The 26,661-nt window shown below is 59.9% G+C and overlaps 2 protein-coding genes across 25 annotated transcripts in view; one reads left to right on the forward strand and one right to left on the reverse strand.

Annotated features, from left to right (window-relative positions):
* Positions 1-10,694, forward strand: part of NR5A1 (nuclear receptor subfamily 5 group A member 1) — a 29,984-nt gene extending 19,290 nt beyond the window's left edge. For all 5 annotated transcript variants that reach the window (XM_047829787.1, XM_047829790.1, XM_047829788.1 and 2 more), the window contains 3 exons: positions 580-699; positions 2,652-2,799; positions 10,404-10,694. In XM_047829787.1, the coding sequence (XP_047685743.1) occupies positions 580-699; positions 2,652-2,799; positions 10,404-10,651 (516 nt within the window). In that variant the 3' untranslated portion in view covers positions 10,652-10,694. The remainder of the gene's footprint in view (positions 1-579; positions 700-2,651; positions 2,800-10,403) is intronic.
* ADGRD2 (adhesion G protein-coupled receptor D2) overlaps positions 8,552-26,661 on the reverse strand; it is a 29,349-nt gene continuing 11,239 nt past the window's right edge. Inside the window, exons 14-27 of one of the 20 annotated variants that reach the window (XM_047829774.1) lie at positions 26,070-26,196; positions 24,708-24,811; positions 24,333-24,435; positions 23,917-24,070; positions 23,249-23,382; positions 23,047-23,162; positions 22,075-22,195; positions 18,021-18,062; positions 17,849-17,902; positions 17,650-17,764; positions 17,019-17,077; positions 16,693-16,723; positions 15,551-15,627; positions 14,864-15,141 (exon numbers count right to left, since the gene is read on the reverse strand). In XM_047829774.1, the coding sequence (XP_047685730.1) occupies positions 14,962-15,141; positions 15,551-15,627; positions 16,693-16,723; positions 17,019-17,077; positions 17,650-17,764; positions 17,849-17,902; positions 18,021-18,062; positions 22,075-22,195; positions 23,047-23,162; positions 23,249-23,382; positions 23,917-24,070; positions 24,333-24,435; positions 24,708-24,811; positions 26,070-26,196 (1,417 nt within the window). In that variant the 3' untranslated portion in view covers positions 14,864-14,961. Of the gene's footprint in view, positions 10,415-12,165; positions 13,177-14,863; positions 15,142-15,550; positions 15,628-16,549; positions 16,724-17,018; positions 17,078-17,493; positions 17,765-17,848; positions 17,903-18,020; positions 18,132-18,296; positions 18,406-22,074; positions 22,282-23,046; positions 23,163-23,248; positions 23,383-23,916; positions 24,071-24,332; positions 24,436-24,707; positions 24,812-26,069; positions 26,197-26,661 lie in introns of those variants that run through there. The other 19 variants (XM_047829773.1, XM_047829775.1, XM_047829780.1 and 16 more) reach the window with 19 other exon arrangements.

Consider the following 26,661-nt stretch of genomic DNA (forward strand, 5'->3'; position numbering starts at 1 on the left):
AGAAGGGCGCTCCCTTCTCACAAGCCTGAAAGTTGTGGATAAGGCCCAGGGAAGCCCTCTGTTTCCTCTTCAGGGCTTGTTTTTTGAGCTACTGAGGCTGCCGGAGATGCGACCACAGGCCAAATGGGCACAAGGTTGAAATTAATCATCTCCCCTCGCATTTGAAGGACGTCTTCACAAATTACTTTCATGAACATCATTCACCAATACTTATTGAGTACCTAACATGTGCCGAACCACCTTCTAATACTGTGCCCACTTTACAGATGAGAAAACAGAGGCTCAGAAGGCTATAGAATTTGCTTAAGGTCATGCAACTTGTAGAAGCAGAGCTGGGGCCTGAAGCCCGGCCCGTGTGAGCTCTAAGCACCCCCATTGAACCTTGGTTTTGGTTTGTTTTGCTAGAACCTTGTCACACTTTGATGAAGTAGGCAGCTAGGCAAAAAGGGCACAGACAGGTTAAGTAGCTTGCCCAGGTCACATACCCAAGGGAGCCCCTGAATTATGAGTTGGAAGAGGGAGGGGTGAGGGGAAGGTACCTGGCTGGACCCCGCACCGGCATATGCCTCTTCCCTCCAGGTGGCCGACCAGATGACCCTGCTACAGAACTGCTGGAGCGAGCTGCTGGTATTCGACCACATCTACCGCCAGATCCAACACGGCAAGGAGGGCAGCATCCTGCTGGTCACCGGGCAGGAGGTGACCAGACCCTACTGTGCCCTGTGCCAGGCCCTCATGTGCACTTCCAGAGTTCTGAGCCCGGAAGAGATCGTAGGCCTCTCCAGGGCTGGCCCTGGGCTGCCGAAATGTCAGCCCTTCCCCCAAGTTCATGCCCGATCTCCCTCTGACCTGCCCTGGCCCTGGCCTTGACAGGAGGCAGCCCCTGGGAAGCATCTCAGGGATGTGGGGAGGTCAGGGAGGAGGTGATGGTGGCACTGGGTCTAGAAGAACAAATAGGGGTTGGTCAGGTAGTAAAAGGTTGTGGGGGAATCAGCCTCACCCACACCACAGCAGAGGGGACAGCATGGGCAAAGGCGTACAGGAGGACGTTTAGAACTGCTGAGCCACCAGGGGCTGCCAGTATATGGAGGTGGGGGGCAGGAGCCCTGTGGTGGGCGGGGTGAGGTGAGAGGTAAGCCTGGAGGGGTTGCTGGGGGCTGGGGTGGGCAAGACCTTGCAGGCCCTAAATCCTGAATAAACAGAGGAAGGGCAAAGGAATTTGCTCCTCTGTCCAGAGCGAGGGATTAGGGGCACTAGGGTACGAGCTGGGAACTCCTGAGATTCAACAGGACCAACTGGAGAGTTTCAAGTACAGAAGGGCTCATGCAGGCTGTTTCTGAGGAAGCCCAGGGAGAGGGCAAGATAGCGGCTGAGGGCATTGAGGCCACTGTGTAGTGCTGGGGACCTGGAAGGGGACAATGCAAGGAGGAAGACCCCCAACTGCGGGGAGGAGGTGTGGGAAAAGTGGAGGGAAGGAGGGAGAAAAAGAAGAGAGGCTGATGCCAGGGCCTGGGCTGGTGGAGGGAGCATCAGTCCTGAGGGGGCCACGGGAGCAAGAGTGGGTCGCCAGGCCCCCTAGGGGTGGGGGGCGGGGAGGCTGAGGCCCTGCTCCCCATCCCCTATCTGTAACCCAGGCCCTCAGTCATTGTGCTCAGTTCTTATCCTGAGAGTCTCAGGACATCCAGGGCCAGGGAGTGCTGGTCCCAAGGGTGTGACTTGAAGGTCACCTATGAATGCACTGAGGAGAGTCTGAGGTGTGAGTGTGTTTGTACTGGCCCATGTCAGCATGTGTGCGGGCTGAAGCGTCTGAAGGCCATGGGGATGTCCAGTGTGCGTGTGCGTGTGTGTGTGTGTATGCGTGTGTGTGTGTGTGTGTGTGTGCCTGTATTTTATTGTACAAAATCTCCACACAGGTAAATGTGTGGTTGTTGAGATGTGCCTGTCACCATGTCAGTGGAGACTCGTACACGGGCACGTGTCTGTCGTGTTACCTTGTGATGTGACCATACCAGGGCATGTGTGTGTGTGCGTGTTCCCTTCATGAAGTGGGTAGACCGCCCTGGGAGTATGTCCGGGTGTGTGCGTGTGTGAGCGAGCGTGAGCTGAGGTGTGACCACATCCCCAGTCTGGGTGTCCACGTGTGGCCGTGTGTGGGGCCCTGAGCAGTCAGTGGCCCAACCCATGTGCGTCCAGGTGGACCACCCCCGACCCTGCCCCACACCCTGCCGCGTGGCCTTTGCTGCAGATATCACCCAAAACGCAAAAGCCGCTTGTACCACGGGCCTGGTGACAGCTCTTTGTGTGCAAAGGACCCGCCAGCTCTGCCCCTGCACCCGCCTGCCCCGTGTTGGCTCTGCTGCCGCGAGGCCCTCAGCTCCCGGCAGCGTGGGGAGACCTGGGAAAGCTGGGCCCAGCGTGGGGAGAACTGGGGCTTGGAGGGCTCCTGGGGCGCGGAGAGATGTTGCCCACCCCCCCCCCCCCCCCCCCGACCCAGCGCCAAGGATGGGCACTCCCGCCCACCCCGCCAGGGCCTCCCATCCGCCCCGCCCCTCCCCCCACCGTCCCTCGTCCGAGCCTCCCGCCCATGGCCCGCGGAACCCCTGGCCCGTCCTGTGGCCCGCGCCTCCCGACGCTGACGTCTGTCCGTCCAGGTGGAGCTGACCGCGGTGGCCGCCCAGGCGGGCTCCCTGCTGCACAGCCTGGTGCTGCGGGCGCAGGAGCTGGTGCTGCAGTTACACGCGCTGCAGCTGGACCGCCAGGAGTTCGTCTGCCTCAAATTCCTCATCCTCTTCAGCCTCGGTGAGTAGGCCCGGCGCGGAGCGGCGCCGGGGGCCAGGCGGGTGGCCGGCCAGGCGTCGAGAGGCCTCCATGAGGCTGTGCCCCTGGCGGCCTTGGCGGGGCACGGACCCCTCCTGTCGTGAACAAGGGTATGAAGGGACCTGGCCCGGCGCCTGGCTCTTAAAATGGGGGTTGTTTCCTCTCCGGGCCTCAGTTTCTCTGTGTGAAAGTACAGAGGACCAAGACAATGTCTAAGATTTGCCCGTGTGGGATACGGACTCCTTCTGAGAATTCGTAAAGTCCTGTCTGGCTGCCCTAGAAAGGTGCTCATCCCTCCTCCAGAAAACACCTGTGTGATTTCAGGAGCTTCTGTTCCCTGGCTGCCATCCCAGGCTCCCTGTTTTCCCTGCTCTAGGGGGGGGTCCACATTCTGGCTCTGGGTTCCTTGGGGCCCAGACCCTTTACTCACTCACTCACTCACTCACTTATTCATTCTACAAACACTTGCTGACCATCCGCACTCTGCAAGGCACTGGGGACATGGAGTGAACAGAAAAGATCCTAAATCCATATTGTCACAGAGCTGACCTTCTCTTGGGGGAGAGACCATAAGCACAATGTGATTAGTGAGATACAGAAATCACTGAAATGATTAGTAGAACGTATCACCTGGAAGACTGTGGTCAGTGCTAAGGAGGGAAATAAAGCAGAGAAGTGGCAGAGGGTGAGCCCAGCTCACCAGACCTACTCCCCAAGTCAGGTGCCTCCCTCTCACTGCCTTCTGGACCCGCCCACCCTCCACCCTCCTCTGGGCTCTCCTCAGGCTGGCCTGCCATCCTCCTTCACCTAACAAGCCATCTCCAGCGTCTTCCCTGTGTCCAGCAATGCTGTGAACATAGACATGTCCTTGCTGTCTGGTGGCTCCCAGTCCAGGAGAGGCCTTCAGCTAGCACTGTCACTGTCAGGATGGGGACAGACAGATGGGGAACCCCATGTGGGGAGCAAGGGCTCTGCCTAGAAGGCTTCCTGGAAGAGGGACATCTGAGCAGGGTTTTGGAGGATGAGTAGGAGCTTGCCGGAGGGATAGATCTTTCAGCAGAGGTATAGATGGGATGAAAGGTCAGAACAGAGGGGCATGAATGCTTTGTCATTCGGGGAGGAGGCAGGATTCAGATGTCATTTTTGTGGCAGATGACATCGGCCCCAGTCAGTGAGGGAGGGCCTGCTCAAGAGTGGGTGGGGGGAGTTGGGGAAGCCAAGGGGAAGGAGTCAGCTGGGTGGGGGGTGGTGATTAATGAAGTGTTGATTTCGATTGTGGGAAGCCCAGTGCTCAGGCTGTGGCCCTGTGGCTGGGTGCCTGGGCTGGTCTCCCGACCCCAGCACAGCAGGGGGGTAGCTGGAGGGCTTACCTGTAAGGCTGCACAGGTTGGTAGGGGACGGCTAAGGTGTGGGATAGGGACAGAATCTTGGGCTGCCAGTGAGGATCTGGGACCTAGAGCCCTTGCAGGTCCTCAGGGGCCCAGGCCAGGCTGGGGGAAGCCCCTTCCTTTCTCCCCACAGTGGTACCCGCTTCCAAGCCTTGTCTTTGTGAGCTGCCAGGCTCTGGGAACTGGCTCAGGCCAAAGCCATGGTTGAGTGTGGTTGGGGGTGTGGACACCCCAGGAGGTATGTGCGTGTCGGTGCCTTTGCTTCTGTATCTTTGTTTTCGCACATGTGCAGACTAAGAACTTTCACAGGCTTGTGGGGTTTTACGGGTCATGTTGTATAAAGAATCTGTAATTGGCGAGTGATGGGAGATTGGAGGCAAGAGGGATTTAGAGATCTGCGGCGGTGTAGGGGCTGTTGTGAGGTGACAGTTCTTGACCTGACCGTCAAGAGGCCCCTGGGGAGATCCAGAGGAGGGGTGGGTGGAAGGTGGGATGCCAGCCATCAGTCTCCTTGGCCAGGCCTTCCTGCAGAGAGGGCACCATGTCTCCGGCCTGAGGCACACCCCTGCAGCCTCGGCCCCTCTTCCCAACAAAGCCCTGGGTGCTGGGGACTGCTAGGCCAGCATGGCTCTGGCCTCTACCGGGCGATTAATGCAGGACTCCTCCTGGTATGGGTGTAAGGACAGCAAGGCTGAGCCCAGCCCTCTTTTCCTGGGTCCAGGTGAGTGGCTGAGTTCAGAAGCATGAGTGCTGGCCCCTCCTTCTTGCCAGCCTTCATCCTGCTTTCCAGAGGAGGTGGCTGAGGCCTGGGAGATGGGGACTGTCTGCAGTGCTTGGCTGGCATAGGCCGGAGGGGCCAGACTCAGGAGCGAGAGCACGTGCATGCATGTGTGCACCTGGGCACATGTGCGAGGCAGGGTGGAACAGCAGTTAGGGATGGGGACTAGGGACGGACCACCTGGATTCTAAATCTGGACTCTGGCTGTGTGCCCTTGAGCAAGTCACCCCACTCTCTGAGCCTCTATTTTTCCCATCTGTAAGATGGCCGTCGTAATAATCCTTAATTTGCTATGAGGATTTGATGAGGGGATTCCCCCCAAGTACTCAGAGCGTGGCCTGGCCCCTTGGATTGTGTGGGTATTGTTTTCCTTCTAACCGTCATTACCATCAGTGAGCAAATGAACAAAGGAATGAATGAAGTGAATGAATGAATCAGTCTCCATCTTTATCATGTGCTGTGTCTGGCACAGTGCCTCGTCACAGGCGTGAGGGTCTGGCTGAGGTGGGTGGGGGAAATGCCCAGCCCCAGCAAGTCAGAAACAAACTCCAGTGAGGCTGAGTCTGGGATGGGTGGTGGGGAGGAGGTCCCGGTGCCTGGGCCTGCCTGAGCTCCTGGGAAGGTAGTGGGAGAGGAGGCCAGGTAAGCCACAGAGGCTGTTGGCTGATAGGTTCCGGGTTCCAGAAGGAGACTGAGCAGTCCAGTGTGATCAGATTTGGGCCAAAGAAAAGGAGCCAACCCCACCTAAGATATCAAGGAAGGCTTTTCGGAGGAAGAGGGGCCTCTGAGCTGGGCCTTGAGGTATGAGTAGGAGTGTTCTAGGTGAAACAAAGCAAGCAGCAGCAAGGGCATTCCAGACGGAAGCCAGAGCTTGTGCAAAGGGATGGGGAATCCTGAAAGTCTGGTGTGACTGTGGGGCAGGGAGGGGGGTGGAGAGGAGGCTGGGAGGTTGGGCAGGGACGGGGCTGTGTGAGGCCTCCAATGCCAGGCCAAGTACCTTGACCCTTACCTTGGGAAGGCTTTTCAGCTGAAGTAACATGATCACATTTGCATTTTAGCAAGGTCCTTCCAACTGCAGCCTGGGAGCGGGATGGCAGGTGGCAGCCCGGAGCCCTGCAAGAGGCTAGACCCAGGGCTGGAGTGAAGGAGACAAGTTTGGGCAAGAGGAGGGGGAAGATTTGCCCAGAGTCGGGAAGGTGGGAGGGGATTTCTCCCCTGTTCCAGCCCCAGACCACCAGGAATAGGTCCCCAAGGGAACTGGAGCCCAGAGAGGATGGCCACTTGCCCGTAGACCTCCAACGGGTGTGGTGGGCGTCACCCTTGGGGCGGTGGCTCCCTGGGCTGGGCAGCCCGAGCCCCTGTGACGACTGTCCCCCACCGCACCCCACCTCCAGCCCACTCAGCGCCTCCTTCCCGCCTGCCTCCGCACAAGGGTGCCATTTGGCGTCTAAATAGCTGTCTCCCTGCAGGCGTGGAGGCAGGTAAGGAGGTTTAATTAAAATTAGTGCCTCTCTCCTGGCGATCACGGTGTTTATGAAGATGGGCCCGGCTGGCATTGTTCCGCAGAGGACTTAATCGAAGCTTAATGGATTGACCTAACATTCGATTTCCTGACTTCCATTGAGGCGGCGGCAACAGCGTTCCCTCAAGCGTTTGCAATTTCCCCACTGCTCCGCGCCAACAAAAGGCGGCCTGAATAGCAGCCCCACTCGAGGGGCCATTGTGCGCGGGGGCGCCTGCCTGAGTCACCGCGATTGGGACAACATTCTTTATGCCTCGCAGGAATGAAAGGATTATTCAAATATTCAATTAAACCGTGAAAAGGGGGCTTTTCTGAGAACCGGGGGGCCCCCAGCTCCGCAGAGCTATAGCAGGCTGCTCTCTGAGGCGGGGGGGGGGGGAGGGGGGGGCATCTCCCAGCCCCCTCCCGCCTCCCCCCTCCCAGCCTCCGCCTCTGGGATCACTGGAACCGCAGGCTGGGGTTGGGGGGGGGGGAGCACGCCAGGCTTTTCTCCCACGTACCCGTCTCCAACCTGCGGCATCCCAGGGCCCAGAGCTGGCATACAGATGAGGTCCGGATCTGGGGTGCCCTGTGAGGCAGAGATTGGTTTGGCCCCATTTTGCAGATGACAAGGAAACTCAGCTCAGGGGAAGGGCCTTGCCCAAGGTCGCCGGGCTGGTGGTGGAGCTGGGATTGGAACCCTGGCATGTTAAGGGGGTGTCTCCAGGTTTGTGTGACCCCCCGCTCCCGTGTCCAGTGGGAGAAAGGCATGGTGTTTGGTGGGGTGGTGGCTCTGTCACACCCATCATCCTTCAGGGTCTTCACAGCAGTCCCTTTAGATGGAGGCGCGGGGAGGTGGGAGACGGCATATGACTTGGCAATGGTCCCCTCCAGGGTGAGGAGAAAGGTGAGTATGGAGTCCAGAGTCGACCCTCTGGGGAAACCTAGGATCCCAGAGATGAGAGCCCTTGGACAGGACCCCTGGATTGGATGAAATGTCAAGTTTTCACATCCAGTCTCTCAGGAACCCATGTCCAAGCTTGACCCTGCCTGTGCTTACCCACTGGACTTTGGAGCCAGCAGACCTGGGTTCGAATCCAGACTCGGGCATCTCCTGGGTGTCCCAGGCTCAGCCCACTGTCCCTGTGCCTGGGGGATGCCCTTTCCTGCCTGCCTGGGTGTCTGTGGGGATTCACTGAGCCAGTGCACGGTGCCCAGCGGGCGCCTGGGAAACCGGATGCACTTATACTGTAGTCATTGGGGCTCAACTGGTGACTGCTTCCCTCCCCCAGCCCTGTAGCCCACCACATGGGGACAGCGGGGGTCTCCAGTCTGCAGAGAGCTAGGAATGGGGGCTGTCCCTGAGAGCTGTCCTTGCTCTGCACCCACCCCCTGCACTCCACCTCATTGTCCCTGGTCCGGGGCTGTGGAGAACAGTAAATCCTGGTAAAGCCAAGGCTCTGGTCCTCCCAGTCCCCTCCCACTGCAGACTCCACTGCAGCATCCTAGCCCATCCTCCTCCACCCCCAGATGTTTCCTCTGGGCTCCCTTACTGCTGTGTGGCCTTGAGCTGGTCCCTACTTTTCTCTGGACCCCCAGGTCAGAAGACAATGTCAGGAGAATTGCCCAGCCTCAGGAGTGGTGGGAGGTGAAGGTAGACAGGACCCTATGGGATGAAAAGAGGTTGGGGTAGACATGGGGCCAATAGTCACCTCTTATGCCTAGGAGGTCAGCTTTGGAGGGGGTGGGAGCTTCCCATGACCTTTGAGTGTATCTGGAGGAGTCCAGGCTAAGGAGCAGGGCTGCAATGTACAGTTGAACAGGCTGTTCACTGCACAAGGGCACCTAGGCAGGGGGTGAATAGGGGCTGAAATCCAGCTTGTGTGCCCCTTGCCATACTGTCTCTGTGGACAAAAGGGAACTTCTTTCTAATTGGCACAGAGGCACCTTATGGGCTAATGGCGATCCTGGGCAGGCGAGGAAGAATATGACTGTGGCTCACTTACTGAAGGGAGATGAGGGGGACAGGGATGGGGGTGGAGGATTGGGGCCAGATCCTGCCATACGCCCTGGGCCCAGCTCGGGTTTCCCTAAATCCGACTTTGGACAACATAGGCCTCAGCGGGCACACTGGGGGCGGCTGGGGATCAGGGTTGCCAGGAGCATCAGGCCCTCCTGGCGCAGTGGGTGTTAAGAGGGATTAGAAGGGCCAAGGGCTGCACATGCTGGGCTCCCGACTCCCCCGCAGCAGTAGGGCTGGTAGTCATGGGGGCAGAGGGAAAGTGGATGGATGACCATTTTCTGAGCCACTGGACGCCACATCCCAGGCAAGGCCCTGCTGGATTGGGGGATGGGGGACCAGTTCTGTGGATTCGTGCTGAACCTCACCCAATAGGCAGGTCACCAGCTGGAGGTGCTGCCCAGGAGCTGAAAGAGGCCTGCCAAGCAGTGATGAGGACTCTAGTGACAAGAAATGGACCCTCTCTGGGTGCCCCTGGGGGCCTAGGCCCCTGTGCAGGCCCCCAGACCCAAGCTCCGGCCCCTGCAAGGTGAGCATGCCCCTTTCATAGCAAAAGAAGACCTTGCAGGCCAGGAGGGGACAGGGCACAAAGCCACTGCTCCTAAATGGTGGGGCCGGGATTTGAACCCCCATCGGCCTCACTCCAGAGACATTTTATTTTTTGTGTCTTCACTGGACCTCCACTGGGTGTGGAGGAGGCATTGGTCACACCCCTCTTTCCCTGGCACAGGTGATCCCTGGTCCACGCAGAGCCGACTGCCCTCCCGTGCCTCCCACAGGCAGCCATGCCTTCACGTTTAACCTGGATTCCTTGTTTTGTCCCTGTTCTCACATAAAGTGCACACTCTGTACAAGCACTTTTAATTTATGTAGATGGCTCTGTCTTGTAGATCTCATTCTGGATCTTCCTTCTCTGTTTTTTTTTCCACTTAGCCCTATGCTTTTAAAGATCTGTCCATTTTTTCTGTCTGCTCCATTACTTCTACTGCACAGGACTCTCTGTGGTGCGGCCACCACACAGCCATCCAGGCCACCTCCATAAATGCTGCTGCAGTGAACATCCGTGTCCCCCCAGGGGCCCCAGGAGAGAATCTCCTTGGGGTTCTGGAGCTTCTTGATTGGTCACAGGAGTGCCTGTCACTGTCTAGAATAGGGCCACCAGTACATGTGCCTGGAGGCTGGGAGATGGGACCCTTGCAATTACAGTGTGCCTGTCTGGTGATGGTGCTGATGGTGGCCACGATGGGGATGATGGTGACAGGAAGGTTTTGACCCGGCGATGGGGACGGTGTTGATCATGGTGGGGTGAGAGTAGAGATAGCAATGGTAACAAATTGGTCTTGTTACGTGCCAGATGCTGTTCTCCAAGCATTTTCCACCTGTCAAGTCCCCAAATTCTCCCAACGGTCTTGTGAACTAGGTGCTGTTGTCACCGTTCTGTAGGAAATTGAGAAGTCGAATAACACGTCCAGGGATACAGCTGGTGATGTTGGTGTGGTTTTGGAGACGATGAGGGCGTTCATCATGACCAATGTGATGATGACAGTGGCAGTAATGATGGTGACAGGTGATGGTGGTTGGGTGGGTGATGGTGGCAGTGGCCGTGTTTGTGATAATGACGGGGGTCAGGGTTGGTGACTGCCGATGATGGCAGTGACTGGAATGGCTGCAGTTTGGTTGATGATGGTGGCAGTGGCCGAGTTTGGGAGAAAGCCGGGGCCGTCAATATCGGTGATTGAAGGTGGCGGTGTTCCTCAGCCGTGGCGATTGGAAGACTACGTCGTTGACGGTGGCAGCGCCCCTGTCTTTGGTGCTGATGGGGATGTTGGCGCTCATGTTGCCAGTGACCGTTGATGATGCGATGGGCTGGTGACCGTGACAGAGCTCCTCCCTTTGCAGATGTGAAGTTCCTGAACAACCACAGCCTGGTGAAGGATGCTCAGGAGAAGGCCAATGCCGCCTTGCTCGATTACACCCTGTGCCACTACCCGCACTGCGGGGACAAGTTCCAGCAGCTGCTGCTGTGCCTGGTGGAGGTGCGGGCACTGAGCATGCAGGCCAAGGAATACCTGTACCACAAACACCTGGGCAATGAGATGCCCCGCAACAACCTGCTCATCGAGATGCTGCAAGCCAAGCAGACTTGAGCCTGGGCTGGGTGGGGCTGGGCCCGGGGCCGGGGTGGGGGTCCAGCCAACCCCGGGGCCCTCCAGATGGTTTATTTTATTATGCCGATCCAGGAGCCCCCACCCTGTAAGCCCCTGCCCCTGGGCTCCCTGAAGCCCTGTGTTTGGGAAGGTGGGTGAGGGTGGACAGGGCCTGGCTGAGGTAGGGCCGCCCCACCGGCACTTGCCTGCCACTCCGAGTGTCCCAAGGAGGCAGCTGCTCACCACCCCTCCCCCTCCCCTTGCTCCCAGCTGTCTGTCCGGAATCCGGAGCACAGGTCCAGGGAGGAGGTTCGGGATTCCCTGGCGGGCCTCCATGTCCCTTGGGTCAGAAGTCATCCCTTCCCCCTCTCCAGGAAACAGAAGCAGAGAGAGGTTGAGCGGGCATCAACTGGGGGAGAAGAGAGGGTCTCCAGAACCCCCTTCCAGAGACCAGGAAGGAAGCCCTCTGTTTTGTAAACTAGGGGTAACTGAGTTTGCAAAATTGGGCAGGCGCTGTGGGGCCTAGAGGGCTCCGGGGGGACGGGTTAGGACACAGACCTCCTCCCTAGCCCTTCTGCCCCATCTGACTTCTGCAGGGGAAACTCTGACACGCTATCTGAAAACAGTTTCACTACAATCGTCTTTCTGCCCCTCTCCCACCAGAGGAGAAGCTTGGCACACTCCACGTTCTCCCCCCACCCACAGTTGGCCAGCCCGGGCTGGTATGTATCTGCAAGGCTGTAGTCAAGAGGTTTGTGGGCTTAGGGGTTTTGTTTCTTTCCAGATGCTCCTTGAAAGGTATGTATGTCCAGGGCAGGGGACAGAGTTGAGGATTGAGGCTGGGATTTGGGGATTAGCACCAAGTACAGCCCATGGTTTCTCCCCAAACACCCGCATGCCAAGTACCCCATGGGCGGTGCCAGACCGCTGTTTCTGAGCCCCCACTTCAATCCGGAGAAGAGCTGTTGCTTGCCCCTCCTCAATGAACAGCAGAGTGCCCTGTCGGGGGTGATGGGCTCCAGAGTGTCTGTGTATGGGAATATGGGTGAACTTGAGGAGGGCGTATGGGTCTCCAGCTTGGGGACATTGCTGATAAGCCCCTCCCTTGTTGGCCTCATCCCCTTGGGTCCCTTGCTGCAAACCCTTGAAGCTGGGCTTCGGCTCCCTGGCCTCCTGCCCTATGTCCTGAAAGACACGGTCCAGGGCCAGGCACTAGGGAGTGGCCTTAGCTGTCCTCTGTCCGGGGCTGGGCGTCCACTGTTTTTCCTGCTTTCACGTTGCCACTGCAGCTTGTGCTGAGCCTGCCCAGTGGGAGGTGACTGGGCATCCGTGTTCCCCTGCCTTCCACTGCCCTGTCTTGGTCCCTGCCCCTGCCCACTGTGATGTGTGCCCCTGCCAAGGCCAGAGACCCACAGCCCCAAAACAAGAAGTGCCCTTAAGAATCTCCCCAGCCCCTGCAGCCCTGGAATAAATTTTGCAATTAGTTTCCAGCTCCCTTTGTCTATTTATGTTCCGGGGCCAAAGCAGAACCTCCCAGGTGGGTGTGGGTGGTCGAGGGTGGTGCAATGCTCTGTTTGGGATGGAGGTGACAGTCAGATAACCTTTGGTTCAAAATCTGGGGCCAAAGTTGGGGCACACCAGCCACTGTTGGGGAGCCTTTTGGCCCCACCTCATACCTGGGACCTTGCGGTACCCAGGAGGCTTGGGAGATGCTTAGGTCTTCCTGGGCTTCAGCCTCAGTTCCACTACAGCCGTGCAGATGGGGGCACCTCAACCACCTTGGGCAGATGGGGGCAGTCATTTAATGAGCACCTACTGTGTGCCACCCCTCGTATCCCTGCCCCTACCACAGCCCTGTGAGGTAGGGGTTAGAATCCAGGAGAGGGACTTGGTCAGTGACCTGCAGGGGCAGATTCAAACCTGGGTCCTCTCGATTTTGGAGCACTGGCCCTTTCCTCTCTGTCCATCTGGTGGCCCCAGGGCCGGTCCCTCTCACTGATTCTCTTGCCCTCCCACCCCCGCTGAGCACAGCTGAGACCTGAGGAATGCCTCCTCTGCTCTAGACCTTGTCCCAGGGCTTCGCCAGCTTTCTCTGTCCATTTTGTCTTCCCATCTGCTTCTCAAAGCCTCTTTGGCAAGTGGCAGCTCCAGATTACAGCCAAAGAAACCCAGATACAGAGGGGGCGAAGTGACCTGTCTGAGGTCACACACCAAGAGGGAGTAGAGCCATCATTCAAACCTCCATCGTCCTGACCAACCTGACTACTCCTGCGGCCACCCCTGGTCCACTTCTGGCCTCTGTGCACGTTAGAAAAAGATGCCGGGGCACACAGCTTGGCAGTGGCTTTTATGCAACGAAAGCGTCCCTTTCCCTCCCGGCACCTTCAGAAGGGAAGTAGGTGCTCTTTTTCCTGCCTCTGGGGAGCATCAGGTCTTTTGGGAAGGCTCTCTTAGTCATCTCACGTTCCTGTGTGATCCATCGTGTCCCAGGGCCGGGTAAGATGAGGAAGTGAATGATTCTGCCCCTGGGGGGGGGGGGGGGGACAGGAAGTGTTCACAGCAGCGGGGTCATCCAAACTGGGTTTTGAAGGTTTTGAAGGTCCACCGGTTAAACAACAGTTGGGGGCAGTGTGGGCAGAGGCAAGAGTTGGAGCAAAGGGATGGAGGGGTGTCAGCCACGGGTATCTGGGGACCTAAGCAAAGTTACTCTGGCTGGAGAGTAAAGAGAGTGGGTGGTGGGGAGGGAGGGTATGGAGCAGGAGGAGGGAAGACCCGAAAGGACTCCTGGGTGCCCACCCCTGGACCTCTCCTCCTGCCAGTGCATATGATTAGTTGGTGGGGAGGCAGGAACCTCCTGGAAGGCGGCAGAGGTCTCTGCAAAAGCAGGCCGTAGAGACCAAGTGCCTGCCCAACTCAGAGCCACCTCTTTGCTTCCCTGGCAACCCTGCTTCTGCACTGGGGCAGCAGGTGGCCGGGCTGAGCGCCCTGTTCTGTGGACCTTTGGTGGTGGTACCCAGCCTGCCCCGCCCCGCCCCTCCCCCCTGCAGCACCACTGTGTCTTCCTGGAGCAGGCAGGACGGCCTCTGTCTCCCCCTCCCTCTGAGCCCGCTGTCTTTCATCTCTTTCTTTGCCTGGGGTGGGGAGGGGGGGGTCTTCAAGGGCTTAAACATCATCTCCATGCAGCAGGTTCTGTGGTCCCACGGTTCCCTGAACATCTCTGAAGACAGCTGACATTCCTGAGTGCCTACCGTGTGCTGGGCCCAGGGACTACCACACAGGACTGCATTTACCCCTCTTGTCACCTGTGGGGTGGGCCTGATGTCCCCCATTCTGCAGATGACGGGCTTTGGAAGGTTCAACAGCCCCCGTCTCCAGAATGAAATAACCAGACCTCTGGCCTTTCATGGTGGGTCCACCACCCATGAGCAGAAGTGGCACATAAGGTGGAGAGAGCAGGGAACAGCTTGTGCCTCCCTGGGTCTCAGGGCTTCTCACACAGCCCTGCCCTGCCTCCACTCACTTGTGTCTGGAGTGGCTTGCTGCCTCCTCCAGGGAGGCTGCTCTCCCGCTCCTCCCTCCTGGGTTGTGCCACATCCTCTGGCCCCAGGAGCATTTTAGCCAGGCTGAGGGCAGGAGGGCAGTGTTAGCAGCCCCTGGGCCCCTGCTTCACCTGGCTTCCAGCTCAGGGCCCGCCTTGGCACAAAGCCCTAACACATCATCACTGCTGCTCACCTCGGCCCCCGGCCCAGCTCTAAGAAGGGACCCGTGGCCCGTGGTCACAGAATCAGTGGTGGCAGGACCTGCTCCCACAGCCAGACTCCAAGTCCTCCTGCAGGATGACCCATCATACCTGGAGCTCGTCCCACCTGCCCCCTGCCTTCTCCAAGCAGTCTGCCTGGGTGACTCCCACTCACAGTGACTGCCCCCGCCCCCTGACCCCCATGTTACCCAGCCGGGAGACTGTCTCTGGCCTCAGTTTCTTCCTCTGTACAATAGGGGTGATAGTGTTCATGGGGCTGAGGTGAGGACTCACAGCTCTAAGGTGGTCAAGGGCTCAGTACCAGCCAGGTACACAGTAGGTGCTAATAGATGTTGGCTGCACCTACCCTGTTGAAGCTGGGGCTGTCTTGAGACCAAAAGACAAAGTGGCAGCTTCCCTTGTCCCACCCTTCTCCCAGGATGCCTGGCAGGTGACCCCCAGAGAGGAACAGGTCACAAGAGTACCCTTTATTGCTAGCGATACCACAGGGCCGTCAGAATTTCAAGGCAGGTGGGGAGGGTCAGAGCGGGTAACAATCTTGGACAGAAAGTTAGGGGGACTGAGCTGTGGGACCTGGCAGGGTTAGCACAGCACCTGGGAGGGGTTGGGGGGGTGCTCCTGAGGGAGAGGCAGTAGGTGGTGGCGGAGGCTGCTGTCTGTCCCTGGGGGGGCCCCCAGTTGGGCCTTTTAGAGGCTTGGAGTCAAGTCCGCATGCACTCTCTCTAGAAACCTGGGAGGAAAATGTTGGGCTGAGCTGGCAGATAATCACGGTGGGGACCCCTGGAGGGGAACTGAGGCTGGGGGAAGACGTTGGTGGGGATTCTGGACTGAGGAGACCCTGGGCAGTCTCCCGCAAGCCCTCTACGAGCCTCAGTTTCTCTAAAGAACACCTGATGCCCAGAGGGCTCCCTGGTTTCAGGAGGGGCGGTGGCCGGCAGGTATCGCGAGGGACACGGAGCTGGCAGCCTTCACTCCCCGACACCTTGTGTTCAGGCCACCTGAGAAGGTCGCAGGGTGCGGGGTGGGGGTGGCGAGGGCGCCCGAAGGGCGGGGCAGGTTGGGGGTCCGGAGGAGGGCGGGGCCGGCCGCAGGGCGAGGTGGAAGCGGCTCCGTTGCTACGAGCGCCCTTAGCAACGCACCCATTCAGCAGAGACAAAGGCGCTGTCACTTGAGCGCAGAGGCGCCGCTGCCGCTCTTGTTCCCACCCGCGCCGCGCCTGCGAGGGTGGGGGGAGGGGCGGGATGGGGGCGCCGGCGGGCCCCGCGGAGGGCCTACCGCGCGCTGGCCTGCAGGGGGCGCCTCCTGCGCACTTTGCAGAAGGGGAGCTGAGACTCCAGGGGACGGGGACACCAGCTAAGGGTGGAGGCCCGCTGGGAGGCTGGAGTCCTACAGACTTGGGTTTCAAATGTGCCTCCGCTGACACCTCTGTGACTGCCCCTGTGCCTCACTTTCCCCATCTGCGGGGTGGGGCCTGACCCCAGCTCTGACACTGCTCAATTTCCTCATCTGCACGGTGGGAGGATGGTTTCTCCGTGTCCCCGGATTAAAGGAGTCAGCAGATGCCGGGCTTTATAAAGCCCAGAACCCAGCTCTGGTTAGGGCTGCACGAACATGCCTCTTGCCCATGCCAGAAGGAATCCCTTGGTTGGTTTGAGGCTGGGCAGTGCCTGGCGGCCCCTCCTACCTATGTAGTCTTAAACCTATGTTTTAAGACTGAGGGAACTCAGGCTCAGAGAAGCTGACAGTGACCACAGTCCCCTCAGCTCGCCTAGGGCCAGGCTGAACTCCCCAGGCTCAGTCCTCTCTCCTTGAGCTGCGCCTGGGATGGGCCCAACCTTGCCCCGCTGCCCCCAGGCCCCCCTCATCTGTCCAGCTGGGGAAACAACCCAGAAGGAAAGCGCTTGCCTCTCACTGGGTTTGGAAGTCATTTCAGGGCACAAGGCATCAGAACAGGGGCTCTGAGTGGGATGTGGCCAGGAGGCTGAGGGGGGTGGGGGAGGCAGACAGAGTGGGTGCACAGAGGAAGGCGGGCTCCTTGCGCACTGGCCCTCCTGCAGCACCAGCTCTGGGAAGGGTCCCAAACCCATTCCCTAAGTACACCTCTCCCAAAGAGCACCGTGTCTCCGGGCCAGGCCTACAGTGTGCTAATGGAAGACTTCAGGCTTCCACGAGGCGTCAGGTGTGGCTGCTTCTCAAATCCCTTCCATCCTGGTGCAGTGGGGCTGAGGGGGTGTCCGGGTGCCAAGGGGAGAGGGGGGACCCCCCGAGATGGGAGCTGTACCTGATGCCTTGAATGCTGTCAGCTCCACAGCCTGAGGACAGAGGAGGCTGTCAGGGGGGTGGGCCCCTACTCCTTCTGCTCCCCCTTGCCCTGGGGGCCCTCGGCTCCCTTGGTGATGACTCCCCCACTACCCATGGCCTTGGCATTCAGGTTCTGCCAGTGTGCAGTGAGCACCTCCCATTGGCTCCCAGTGCCCTCGCACCTGCTGAGGAATGGGGCCCCTTGGATCCCCAGAGGAAGCCCCCCCCCCCCACCCTACCCTAGTCCCTGTGGGACATACTTGCTAGCCCCTTGGCAAAACCCTGCCACCCCTGTCCCAGCCTCACCGGTCTCTCAGGTTCTGCAATGGAGGAGAAGGGTGTGGAGATTCTGGGGCTGTGGGTCCCTAGCCGGGGAAAAACACTCGAGTAGGTGAACTTTTAGGAGGCTGAGGCAGGAAGCTCTTTCTCTGCTCTCCTGCCCTGGACAGGACCTCATTATCAAAGACTCTAAGGTTCCACTCAGACTTATTCCACAGATTAATGATGGAGAAACTAAGGCCCAGGGAGGGAAGGTAACTTGCCCAAGTGCACACAGCAGGTAAGCTAGGAAGCTCGTATTGAAACTCCTGGCCTGGCCTTACCCCCGTGCCCTGTCACAGGGCCCCAAACCTCATCCACCCACCTGACTTTGGGAACCCCTAAACCCCATCTGCGTGGAGACCCAAGGAAGACGACCCTGGGCAAACCCTGCCTCTGGGCTAGGAAGCAGGGGCCCCTGTTCCCTGGTGGTGTGGGAAAAAATAAGCCATTTCTAAGCTACCTTCCAGGCCCCATGTTTGCAGAATTCCCTGGGCCTCAGTCTCCTTGTCTCTCAGATGGGTTGACACGATCTGCCATTGCCTTCTCAGCTTTACCTGAGCACTGGGGAAACTGAGGCACTGGGTAGTACTCAGACTGGAGGGTGGTATGGCCTTACCTCTAATAGCCAAGTGTCTTCGGGCTGGAGCCAAGGCTACAGGGTTGTTCTGAGAGACCTCCCAGGGACCAAGGGACCTAGGGTGGGACCCTGGGCCTATGGGGCTGGAGCAGACCTGAAAGAAAGGGGTGTCAGCACTGGAATCCTGGCTGTGAGTGGGACCTCCTGGCTCCCAGGATCCCCACCTGCCTGCACCCACCATAAATGCCTCTGTTGCCTTTTTCTCAGTCATCCTCTGCAGGGCATTCCGGACCTAGGGGATGGGAATTTGGGGTCAGTCCTGGGACCCTCCCCCTGACCCCCTGGCCACAGGTCCCCAGCAAGTAAGCCCTACCCACCTCACCCCCCGGCAGCCAGCGCCCTTGACTCACCTCCCCGTTGTAGGCAGCGTAGACCAGGAAAATGTATGGCCCCTGGGGACAGACCCAGGATGAGGGTGGGTGTCACTGCCCGGGACCCCCTCCCTCCCACCTGGCCTGGGGCTGCAACAGAAACACACCCAGAGATACCCCGAGACATTCAGAGATGCAGGCTGATGATCACAAACCCTGCTGACCCACTGTGCCCTCCTGCACTTGGGAGGGGGCATCTGTGACATTCTACAGCAGAGAGAACCAGAAGGGGGCTTGCCCCACTACCCCCCATACCTTCAGCCTCTGGCCATCAGGCAGCCTCTTGTCCTCTATGCCTCTGTCCCCTGCCACCTGCCCCATCCTCATGGCTGCAGGAGTGGGTGGTGGGAGGGGGCACACCTTCCTGTAATCAAGGCTAAATCAAGTCCTGGAACAGCAGACCTGTGAATGCATTCTGACTCGTGCCTCTAGCTGAGTGTCTCTCCCAACCTCCTCTGTGTCAGAGGCCTGGCCTCCCGCTGTGTGTGAAGGACTCAGCACAGTGGCCGAGTCATAGCTGGCTCTTACTCCCCACGCATGGGAGGACCAAGAGGTCTTGGCCACTCACAAAGTAACTTGGGGTTACAACCCTCATAGCAGCTCCATGATGGGGGTGGGGGTGGGGGTGGATTAATCCTATTTGATGGGGAGGGACCCTGGGGCCTGGGGCAGGAGACAGAGCAATGAGTCCCAGGCCCTGGAGTGTGGCTAAGCAGAATGGAATTTAGAGCCTGGGCCTTCCTGATTCTACCTGGATAGGCAACAGCCCCTGTCCTGAGGTCAGACTAGAGCACACGGGTTGGGGTCCAGGGGGCTCCTTGAGGCCTCAGACAGACCCTGGCGTCTCCCCCCCACCCCCCCCCCCCCCCCCACCGGCCCCCACAGCCAGCCTGTCCTCTCACTGCAACTTCTGCACTGCTTTCCCTGTCCTGTCTCCTTTTACCGGCTCCTCATACCCAAAGGCATCTTTCCAGACTCCAGCCCAACCACACCAGCGCCTGCCTAGTGTCCTCCCAGGCTCTCTGGTGCCCCTGGGATCATGTGTGAGGTCCTTACAATGGCTCAGGGGACCCTGTGCGGTCTGGCCCCCATGTCTCCTCCTGTCCCATTTCTCACCAGCTCACGTGACCCCCGTTCATGTCTCCATTGGATCTCACCATGCTCCCCTGACTTCATTCTTTCCCCTCACTGTGTCTGGGTGTTAGCTGAGAATCATTCTCTCCAGGGAGCACCCTCTCCGCCTCCCCATGAGTGGCTCCTCTGTCCCCACACTGCCCCCACGTTCCTCTGGTCTCTCAGCCTCAATCATGCCAGGCTGTCGGAGTGTGGTCTTGGTGTTTGTCTCTCCCTCAGGCTGAGACCTCCAAGGATAGATTCTTTGATTCTGTGCACGACTATCCTCTTTAGTAAAGAACACAGAGCAGGTGCGGACTGGCTGAATGAAACCGATCCGCTCCCGTTCACGGTGCTTCCGGTGTGTGCCAGGTATTTGGCTTTGCCCTTTGCAAGTATCCTCTCAGTTGAACCCCACAATGACCCCATGAGGTGGAGAATATGATCCCCTTTATAGCGATGTGGAAACTGAGGCCTGTTTCAATGTGTCGGGGCCCTCTAACAAGACTCAGCCCAGGTAAGTGTGAGCCAGAGCTGGTTAAAAGTGAGGCCCAGCTCTCCCACCACAAAACCCGACACGGGAGCCACAAAGAAACAAATCAGCCCTGAAGAGCAAACGAGGCCCGGCTGAGCTCAGTCCCTGTACCCCAGGCCTGCTCCTTGCTCAACTCAGTAGGGAAGGAAGGCGGTCCTGAGGGCAGGTGCTGCCCGGTGTATGCCCCAGACAGAGAGAGGGACGGCGGGAGGTGGGCAGGGAGAGGAAGACAGGGAGGGACAGCAGGTAGATGGAGGAGAGGGGAGAGGAAAGGCAGGCCTGGGGAGGGAAGCTGGGCAGGGACCCAGAGCCTGACCGGGGGACCTGCCCGCAGATGGTCACAGGACATCAGGGTGGGCCCAGGTCTCACGCCATCTGACCCCGCAAGGCAGCCTGTCCCCTCCTTCACCGGGAGACCTTGGTAAGGAAGGTCTGAGGCTGACTGGGAGGGGAAGAGAGGTCATGCTCAGAGACAAAAGCTAGAAGGGTCAGGGGTCAACAAAAAGGGAGACAGCGAGAGGCCCACGGAGGGAGAGCCGGGTGGGATCCAGGCCAGAGGGGGAGGGGGCTGTGATGGAGACAGCCTGAGACAGAGAAGGAACCTCAGAGAAAGTTCAGAGACGGAGACATGGCTCCGCCTCTGCCCACCTGAGGGCCACGCAGCTACAGTGGTCGCCATGGCGATGGGCCGCTGCTGCCCTGGATGCCACTTGGGAGGCAGGGTGGAGGGCTAACCGGGCAGTGGCCCAAATTCGAACTGGGGGAGCTCCAGGAGCATGGGGCTTGTTGTGTCAGGGAAGGGGTGCAGCACCGCCCCTGTCCCCTGGCCACTCAGGCCCACGCAGGTCTCTGGGAGCTGTGCTTCTTTGGGAATAACTGGAACCCCAGTTTTTCTTCACTTTCTGGGCCCCTCTCTTGGCATGGCCTCCATTCTCCCCCAGCAGTGGCCCCGTCTTTCCTCTCTCCACTCCCACACCTGGCCGAGAGTGACGAGTCCCCACGGCCCTGGGGGAGCCGACACCATGGACCGGGACCCTGGTAATCACCACCCTCTGCACCCTTCCTCGCTCCCTGCCCCCTCCCACCCTCCACACTTCACTCCCTGGCCTTGGCCATGGTCAGCGCCACAGGAGCATGGCATTTTGCTGCTTCCTTTCCTGCCCTGTCCCCTGTGCCTGGAACGGTGCCTGGCACCTGGTAGGCATTTGGCAAATACCACGTGGATGGAAGAAAAGCTGGGTCAGAGCCCTTCCCGACCTCAGCCCCACACCCTGCTCAATCTGGGCAGCTCTTCCAGGAACAGACCAGGCCCACGTGCAGAGGGCTGAGAACACAGACTCTGGACTTGGGCCCCAGCACTGCTCCTTCCTCCTGCGGGGCCCTGGAAATGACCTCATGGGGTCTCAGTTTCCCCATTTGTAAGGCTTATTCGGAGATAGAAGTACGAACCTGGCCCGGGGCCCGCAACACTGAGGTACCCCAAGTGGCTGCTGACAGCCTCGGGCCCCTTCTCCCAGGAGAGGACAGAGGATCCCCAGGATGAGCTCCAGGTCCCATGACTCTACAGAATTCGTACCCGATTTCCTGAGCTTGCTTTGTCTCTCCCTGGGTCACCCCACTTCTCAGCCCTGACAGGAGCTGGGAGGAGTAGGTGCAGACAACAGGGAGGGGTGCTGGGGGTGCAAGGGAGGCCGAGGGCAAGGGCAGGGGCAGGGGCAGGAAGGGCCCTGCTTGGACCCACCTCCCTCCCAGCACTTGGTCCCCTGGGTCGTGCCTGTCTGTGTCCATGTCTGGGTTGCCCACAGGGCTGCAAACCCCCTGAGGACAGGGACCCAGTCTGACCCCTCTCCGTGGTCGCTCCCGGACACGGGACCTGACAGGCACCCAGGAGGGTTCCTGCAGCCCCACTGTTACTGCCTCACCTAGGCGGGCTGGGCACTGTCCTCCTAACCAAACCCTTTTCTGAAGTGTTGTCCTCACCAATGCAGCAGCCGATACTGTCCCACAGCGGGCCACCCGCTGACCCCGAGGGGAGAGGTCACCAGCGTCCTGCACCCCTTCCTTGGCTTCTTGCCGAGACCCAAAGAGTCTCTAGTACCAGCCAGGGGGCTGGAACTTCTGCCGCATCCCTGAGTCTCTGGACCTCAGCTTCCTCAGCTGTGAAATGGGCCTCAAATCCTTCCCAAAGAGGCGCTGCCTCTTTGATTTGAGGCTTTGTTCCCACTCTTGCCCTCACCCTCTGGCCTCTTGACAATGCCCCTGGTTGCCGTGGTGACTCCCATGATGGAGAAGACACTCCTTCCCCCAACTCTTGACAAACCAGTCACTCTGAGCTCCACCGAGTGTCAGAGCCCTGGTCCCAGATGGTCCGGGGCCCAGAGGTACCTGGAAGGAATTGAGGCCCACGGCGGCGTAGGCCCAGGCCGGGCTGAGGTGCACCAGCGTGCCGACCAGCCAGGTCAGGCCCAGGACGGGCAGCAGGACCAGCACCGGCTTCACTGTGGCCCTGCAGGAGAGCGGTCGGGGCTGAGGGAGGCCAGCGCGGCCCGGGGGCCCTGCAGGGTGCTGGGGAGGGCTGCAGCTGGGAGGTGCCTGGAGAGGAGCCGGAGCTACACATCAGGAGCCGCTCCTGACTTAGGTGTAGCTGGAAGCTTCGGCTGGACCTCCTGCCCCTTCTCAGACCCAGAAGTGGTATGAAGTAGGGTAGCGGCACTTGGGAGACGGGGTCCCGGTCCCAAACCTGGCTCAGAGGAAGGGCAGGGCAGCCGTCCCGAGGGACGGCTGAGGACTGGGCAGTGGATCCAGGGGGTGTGGAGTCTAAAGAAGTCTTCCCTCCTCAGGGGCCCCTGGGGCTCCCTGGCTTTTCGGGGACCTGCTGACTTAGGCCTCACTGCCTTTGGCAGAGAATGGGGGGAAGAGGAGGGTCAGGGGTGTCCTCCTTCTGGCAGGATGTGGCCCTGGAGAGTGAGGGGCATTCTTGGCAGGGGTAGGGACCTAAATCCTCACTCTGAACCTGAACTTCTGGGGACTGCCTGAACCCCGGGTCTCCCCTACCTTGTCCCTACTGGGTCATCAGTGCCATCGGTACAAGGTGAGCCCCCAGGACAGAGGCTTGTGTCTATATCCCCTCCCACTCACATACACTCAGGATTGATTACCATCCCCCCAGGGGACATGCATGGGCACGTGCTCACACGTATGAGTGTGCAGGTATGCACAAGCCGGGACACATGTGCACACGCAGGCCCGTACATAGCCTTGCACACGTGGCCACGTGACCACGTACCGCCACCCTGGACTCACACATGCTCACACCCGACGAGCCTCACATCTGGCTGCCCCACTTCTGGCCCTCACCATATCTGGATTGTGACTTGCTGCCGCAGGCAGGGCTGGGGGCTCAGCATGCGGACACGGCGGCGGGCACTGGACACAGTGACCATCACTACGCGGACCAGGATGCAGGTGTTGGCCTGGAGACCCGGTGTCAGTGGGTGAAACGGCTTCCCCCTTTCCCAGTACGACCCTCCCCTCCAGGCCCCCAGGCCTCCCTGCTCACAGTCAGCACGAAGAGCACGGGCCCCACAAAGGCCCAGATGGTGTCCGTGTGCACATTGAGCCAGCAGTGGCCAGTGGCCACATAGTCGTCGGGGGACATGGCCACCGTGATGGCCACGATGGCCATGGGCACGCCTAGGGGAAGAATAAATGCCCTCAGGACCTCGCCATGCATTCTGTCCTCTCCAGGACCTGGCCTCCAACCCAGAGCCGCAGCCCACAGCTGTCCCACGGTAGCAGGTGCACTAGCGGGCACGGGGAGCTCTGGGAAGGGGGCTGGGTGGGCCCGATCCTTCTGGGGTGGCCTTGGAGCCCTGAGTAGCTGGGGAGCGGGAGAGCGAAACTGAGCTGAGGGCTCAGGCACGGGAGTCAGGGGGGATGGAGGGTGGTGACTGGCACGGGGGTCAGCGGGCCACGAATTGGGGAGACGGCGCTAGCAGTGGGGGGTTGAAGTGGTGGGAGTGGAGAGGGTTAAGAAGGGCTGGGGCTGGGTAAAGCTGGAGGGCGACTGGGCTGAGGAAACTGAGCTTGCGTCAGGGATGGGGGTGCTGGGCACCAGGTGGAGATGGGGATCGGGTGGTGTCAGGGTGGGGTGGGGTGGGACAGCAACAGAGGCCATGCGAGGTAGAGTAGGGAACAGAGCAGGAGTGGGGAGCAGAGGGGCCTCACCCCAGCCCGTGGCGTAGTAGAGAGTCATCCTGGGGCCTGGGCGCATGCGCACGGCCACCACCTTGCTCCATAGCAATAGGCCCTCCACCAACATCCAGGAGAATGCGACCAAAAAGAGGAGATGCATTGCAGCTGTGACGGCCACACACGCCACCTGTGGGCGGGAGGGTGGCAGATCCCTACCAAGGCCAGCCGTGGCCGCAGCCCTGCCCTGGGTCCCATACCCATGCCTGGCATTGCCAACCCAAAGAGGTACCGGCGGGGAACATCTCGGGGAAGTGCCCTGGGCCCAGCTCCACCATTCTGGCCGTGTCCCCACCCAGCCCAGGAAAATGGAGCCAAGTGACGATGTGGGGGGCGACCCAGGAAAGATTGGCACCCCTCTGAACTCACAAGCACGCCTGCCGGGTGCCCACCTTGTTGGCCTTTGCCCACTCGCTGGCCATGAGGAAGCCCTCGGCAGAGGCCAGGGAGAAGGTGAGGTTCTTGTGGACCGTGGCTCGCTCTGACCTGGGGACCCTGGACAGGCAGGGGTCGGTTAACAAGGACACCACCACCAGCCCCCACGCCCCTATCAGCCCCTGCCTGCTGGGGTCCCTGGGGGTGGGCTAACCACGGGCAGAGACGGCAGCTCCACGGGAGGCCCACAACCCTAAGGGGGGCCCTGGGGCAGGCTCTTCCGGGGCCAGGGGGAGACGTGCCCGGAGGAGGCCCACGGAGGTGGCCCACGGAGGCCCCCATGGGTGGGCTGGGCCCCGGGGTGCCGGGCGGCTGTGCTGAGCTCATCTCACCCAGCTGCCAGGAAGAGCAAGAAGGCGGTGGCCAAGGCGCAGAAGGACACTCCGCAGCCCACAAACGACAGCGTCCTCAGCAGCGACTCCTCCCCGGGGCTTCTCTGTGGGAGGGCCGGAGACCCCAAAGTACAGCGAGCCCGTCACGGCCCTGACCTGTCCAGACCAGGCCTCACCCTGCCCTGGTCCGGCGAGGCTCCCCAAGGCTCCCCGTCTGCAGTGAAGCAGGGGTGGGGACAGCACCGGCCAGCCAGGCCAGGCCAGGCCTGCACACGGCAGGCACTTAATAAGAGAGCGTTTGCATGGCCTCTCCTGCTGGCCCTCCCTAAACTGGCCCTGATGGGTCCAGCTTTCGGCTTTCGCTGCAGCCGCTAAGAGCTGGCTCGGAAGCGACAGACACACCCACTGGGAGCAGACTGCGTGTGACCGCCCCCCGCTGAGGAAGGGGCCTGGAGCTGACAGGCAAAAAACGGCCACGCTCTGTTTCCACAGGGCAAATGTGTCGGGAGCACGCTTTTCTGGCATGCTCCCCAACGCACCAAGTGACCCCCGCATTCCTGAGGCTCTGGCTCTGCCTCACTCAACCTCAGAGTCCCTTGGTGGCTCTAGTAATGCACCTCCCCCGCTCTCCTCCGGGGATTTGGGAATTTGTAAATGCTGGGCCCTCCCAGGGGCCTCCCCTGGGTCAGTCTCCTTTCACGTCTGAGGTCCGAGTTCGGCTCAGCCGTGGCTTTACCTACAGGCTCTTCGCCTCCAGCTGAGACCTCTTCGGCCCTGACACCCACGGGCCCCACGGCCCTCCACCCTGAGGCCTGTCTAAACCTGCTACCCGCCTGTGCCCTCTCCAAGATGACTCCCTTGTCCCCCAGCTGCCCAGACCTTTGTGCTGGGCCACCCCTTCCTCCCCCAGTCTGCCCACTGTTCCCCAGTGCAGGGCCCCTGCCCTCTGCCTAGGCGACTGGCCCACAGACCCCTCTTTGCTCTTTGCTCTGCCAGCCCACTCCTGGCACCAGTGGGGCTCCCTCAGGGCCATCCAACACCTGCTTAACATGTCCACGTCCGTGCTCTGCCCATCGGGTCTCCTCTAGGCTCTGTGCCACCTGACCCACGCCACCTTGCTCCTCCGCCTTCTTCTACTCCAGGACCTAGCACTGGAAGCTCCAGACAGTCAAAGTTCTAGAATGTGTCCAGCCTGCCTGTCAGTCTAGCCTCCTTGCCTTTGCTCAGACTGGCCCTCTGCTTGGAATGCCTTTCTGTTCAGTTCTTGGTCATCCTTAGACTTGGTTCTGACATCACCTTCGCCCACTCCACCCGCCCAGCCCTACCCGCCCCCCCCCCCCCCCCCCCCGCCCCGGTACTCACCTGGACGTCATACACCTGCAACAGGACAGCAAAGTTGGTGCTGTGGTTGCAGAAGCACGCGGTAGAGTCCCGGTACAGGGTGGCCACAGAGCAGCCGGTAGTGGCCCAGGAGCCCCCTGTGTCTGGGCTGGGGGAGGGGAGGGAAGAGAAGGGCTCCTGAAATGGGGTGGACATGGGGCTGGGGGTAGGTGGCAAGCAGGGGAAAACCTCTCTCCAAAGCGTGGGGCCCATCAATGCTCTGCCTCTAACCAGCTTTGTGACCTTGGGCACACCTCTGCTCTTCCCTGGGCCTCAGTTTCCCATCTGTAAAGTGTACTTAACACTCTCAGGGACGGTAGGGGGATGGGGCTAATACTGGCGATTACCACTGATTAACTGCATAACTTACTAAGCAACAGTGATTGATGTTCGGCTAAAGATACAGGGCAGGGAGCTGGGGCTAATCTCTGAACCCTCCTCTGCTCCTTCAAATGCCCAAGGGCCATGGCTTTGGATAGATGTCAAGTCTAATGCTTATTTGATGGATGAATCTCTTCCCAGGCATCCCACAGAGTGAGCCTGCATATCTCCTACGATGGGGTGCTCATTACCT

This window comes from Prionailurus viverrinus, chromosome D4 (genome assembly GCF_022837055.1).
Source record: "Prionailurus viverrinus isolate Anna chromosome D4, UM_Priviv_1.0, whole genome shotgun sequence".
In the NCBI taxonomy this organism is placed as follows: Eukaryota; Metazoa; Chordata; class Mammalia; order Carnivora; family Felidae; genus Prionailurus; species Prionailurus viverrinus.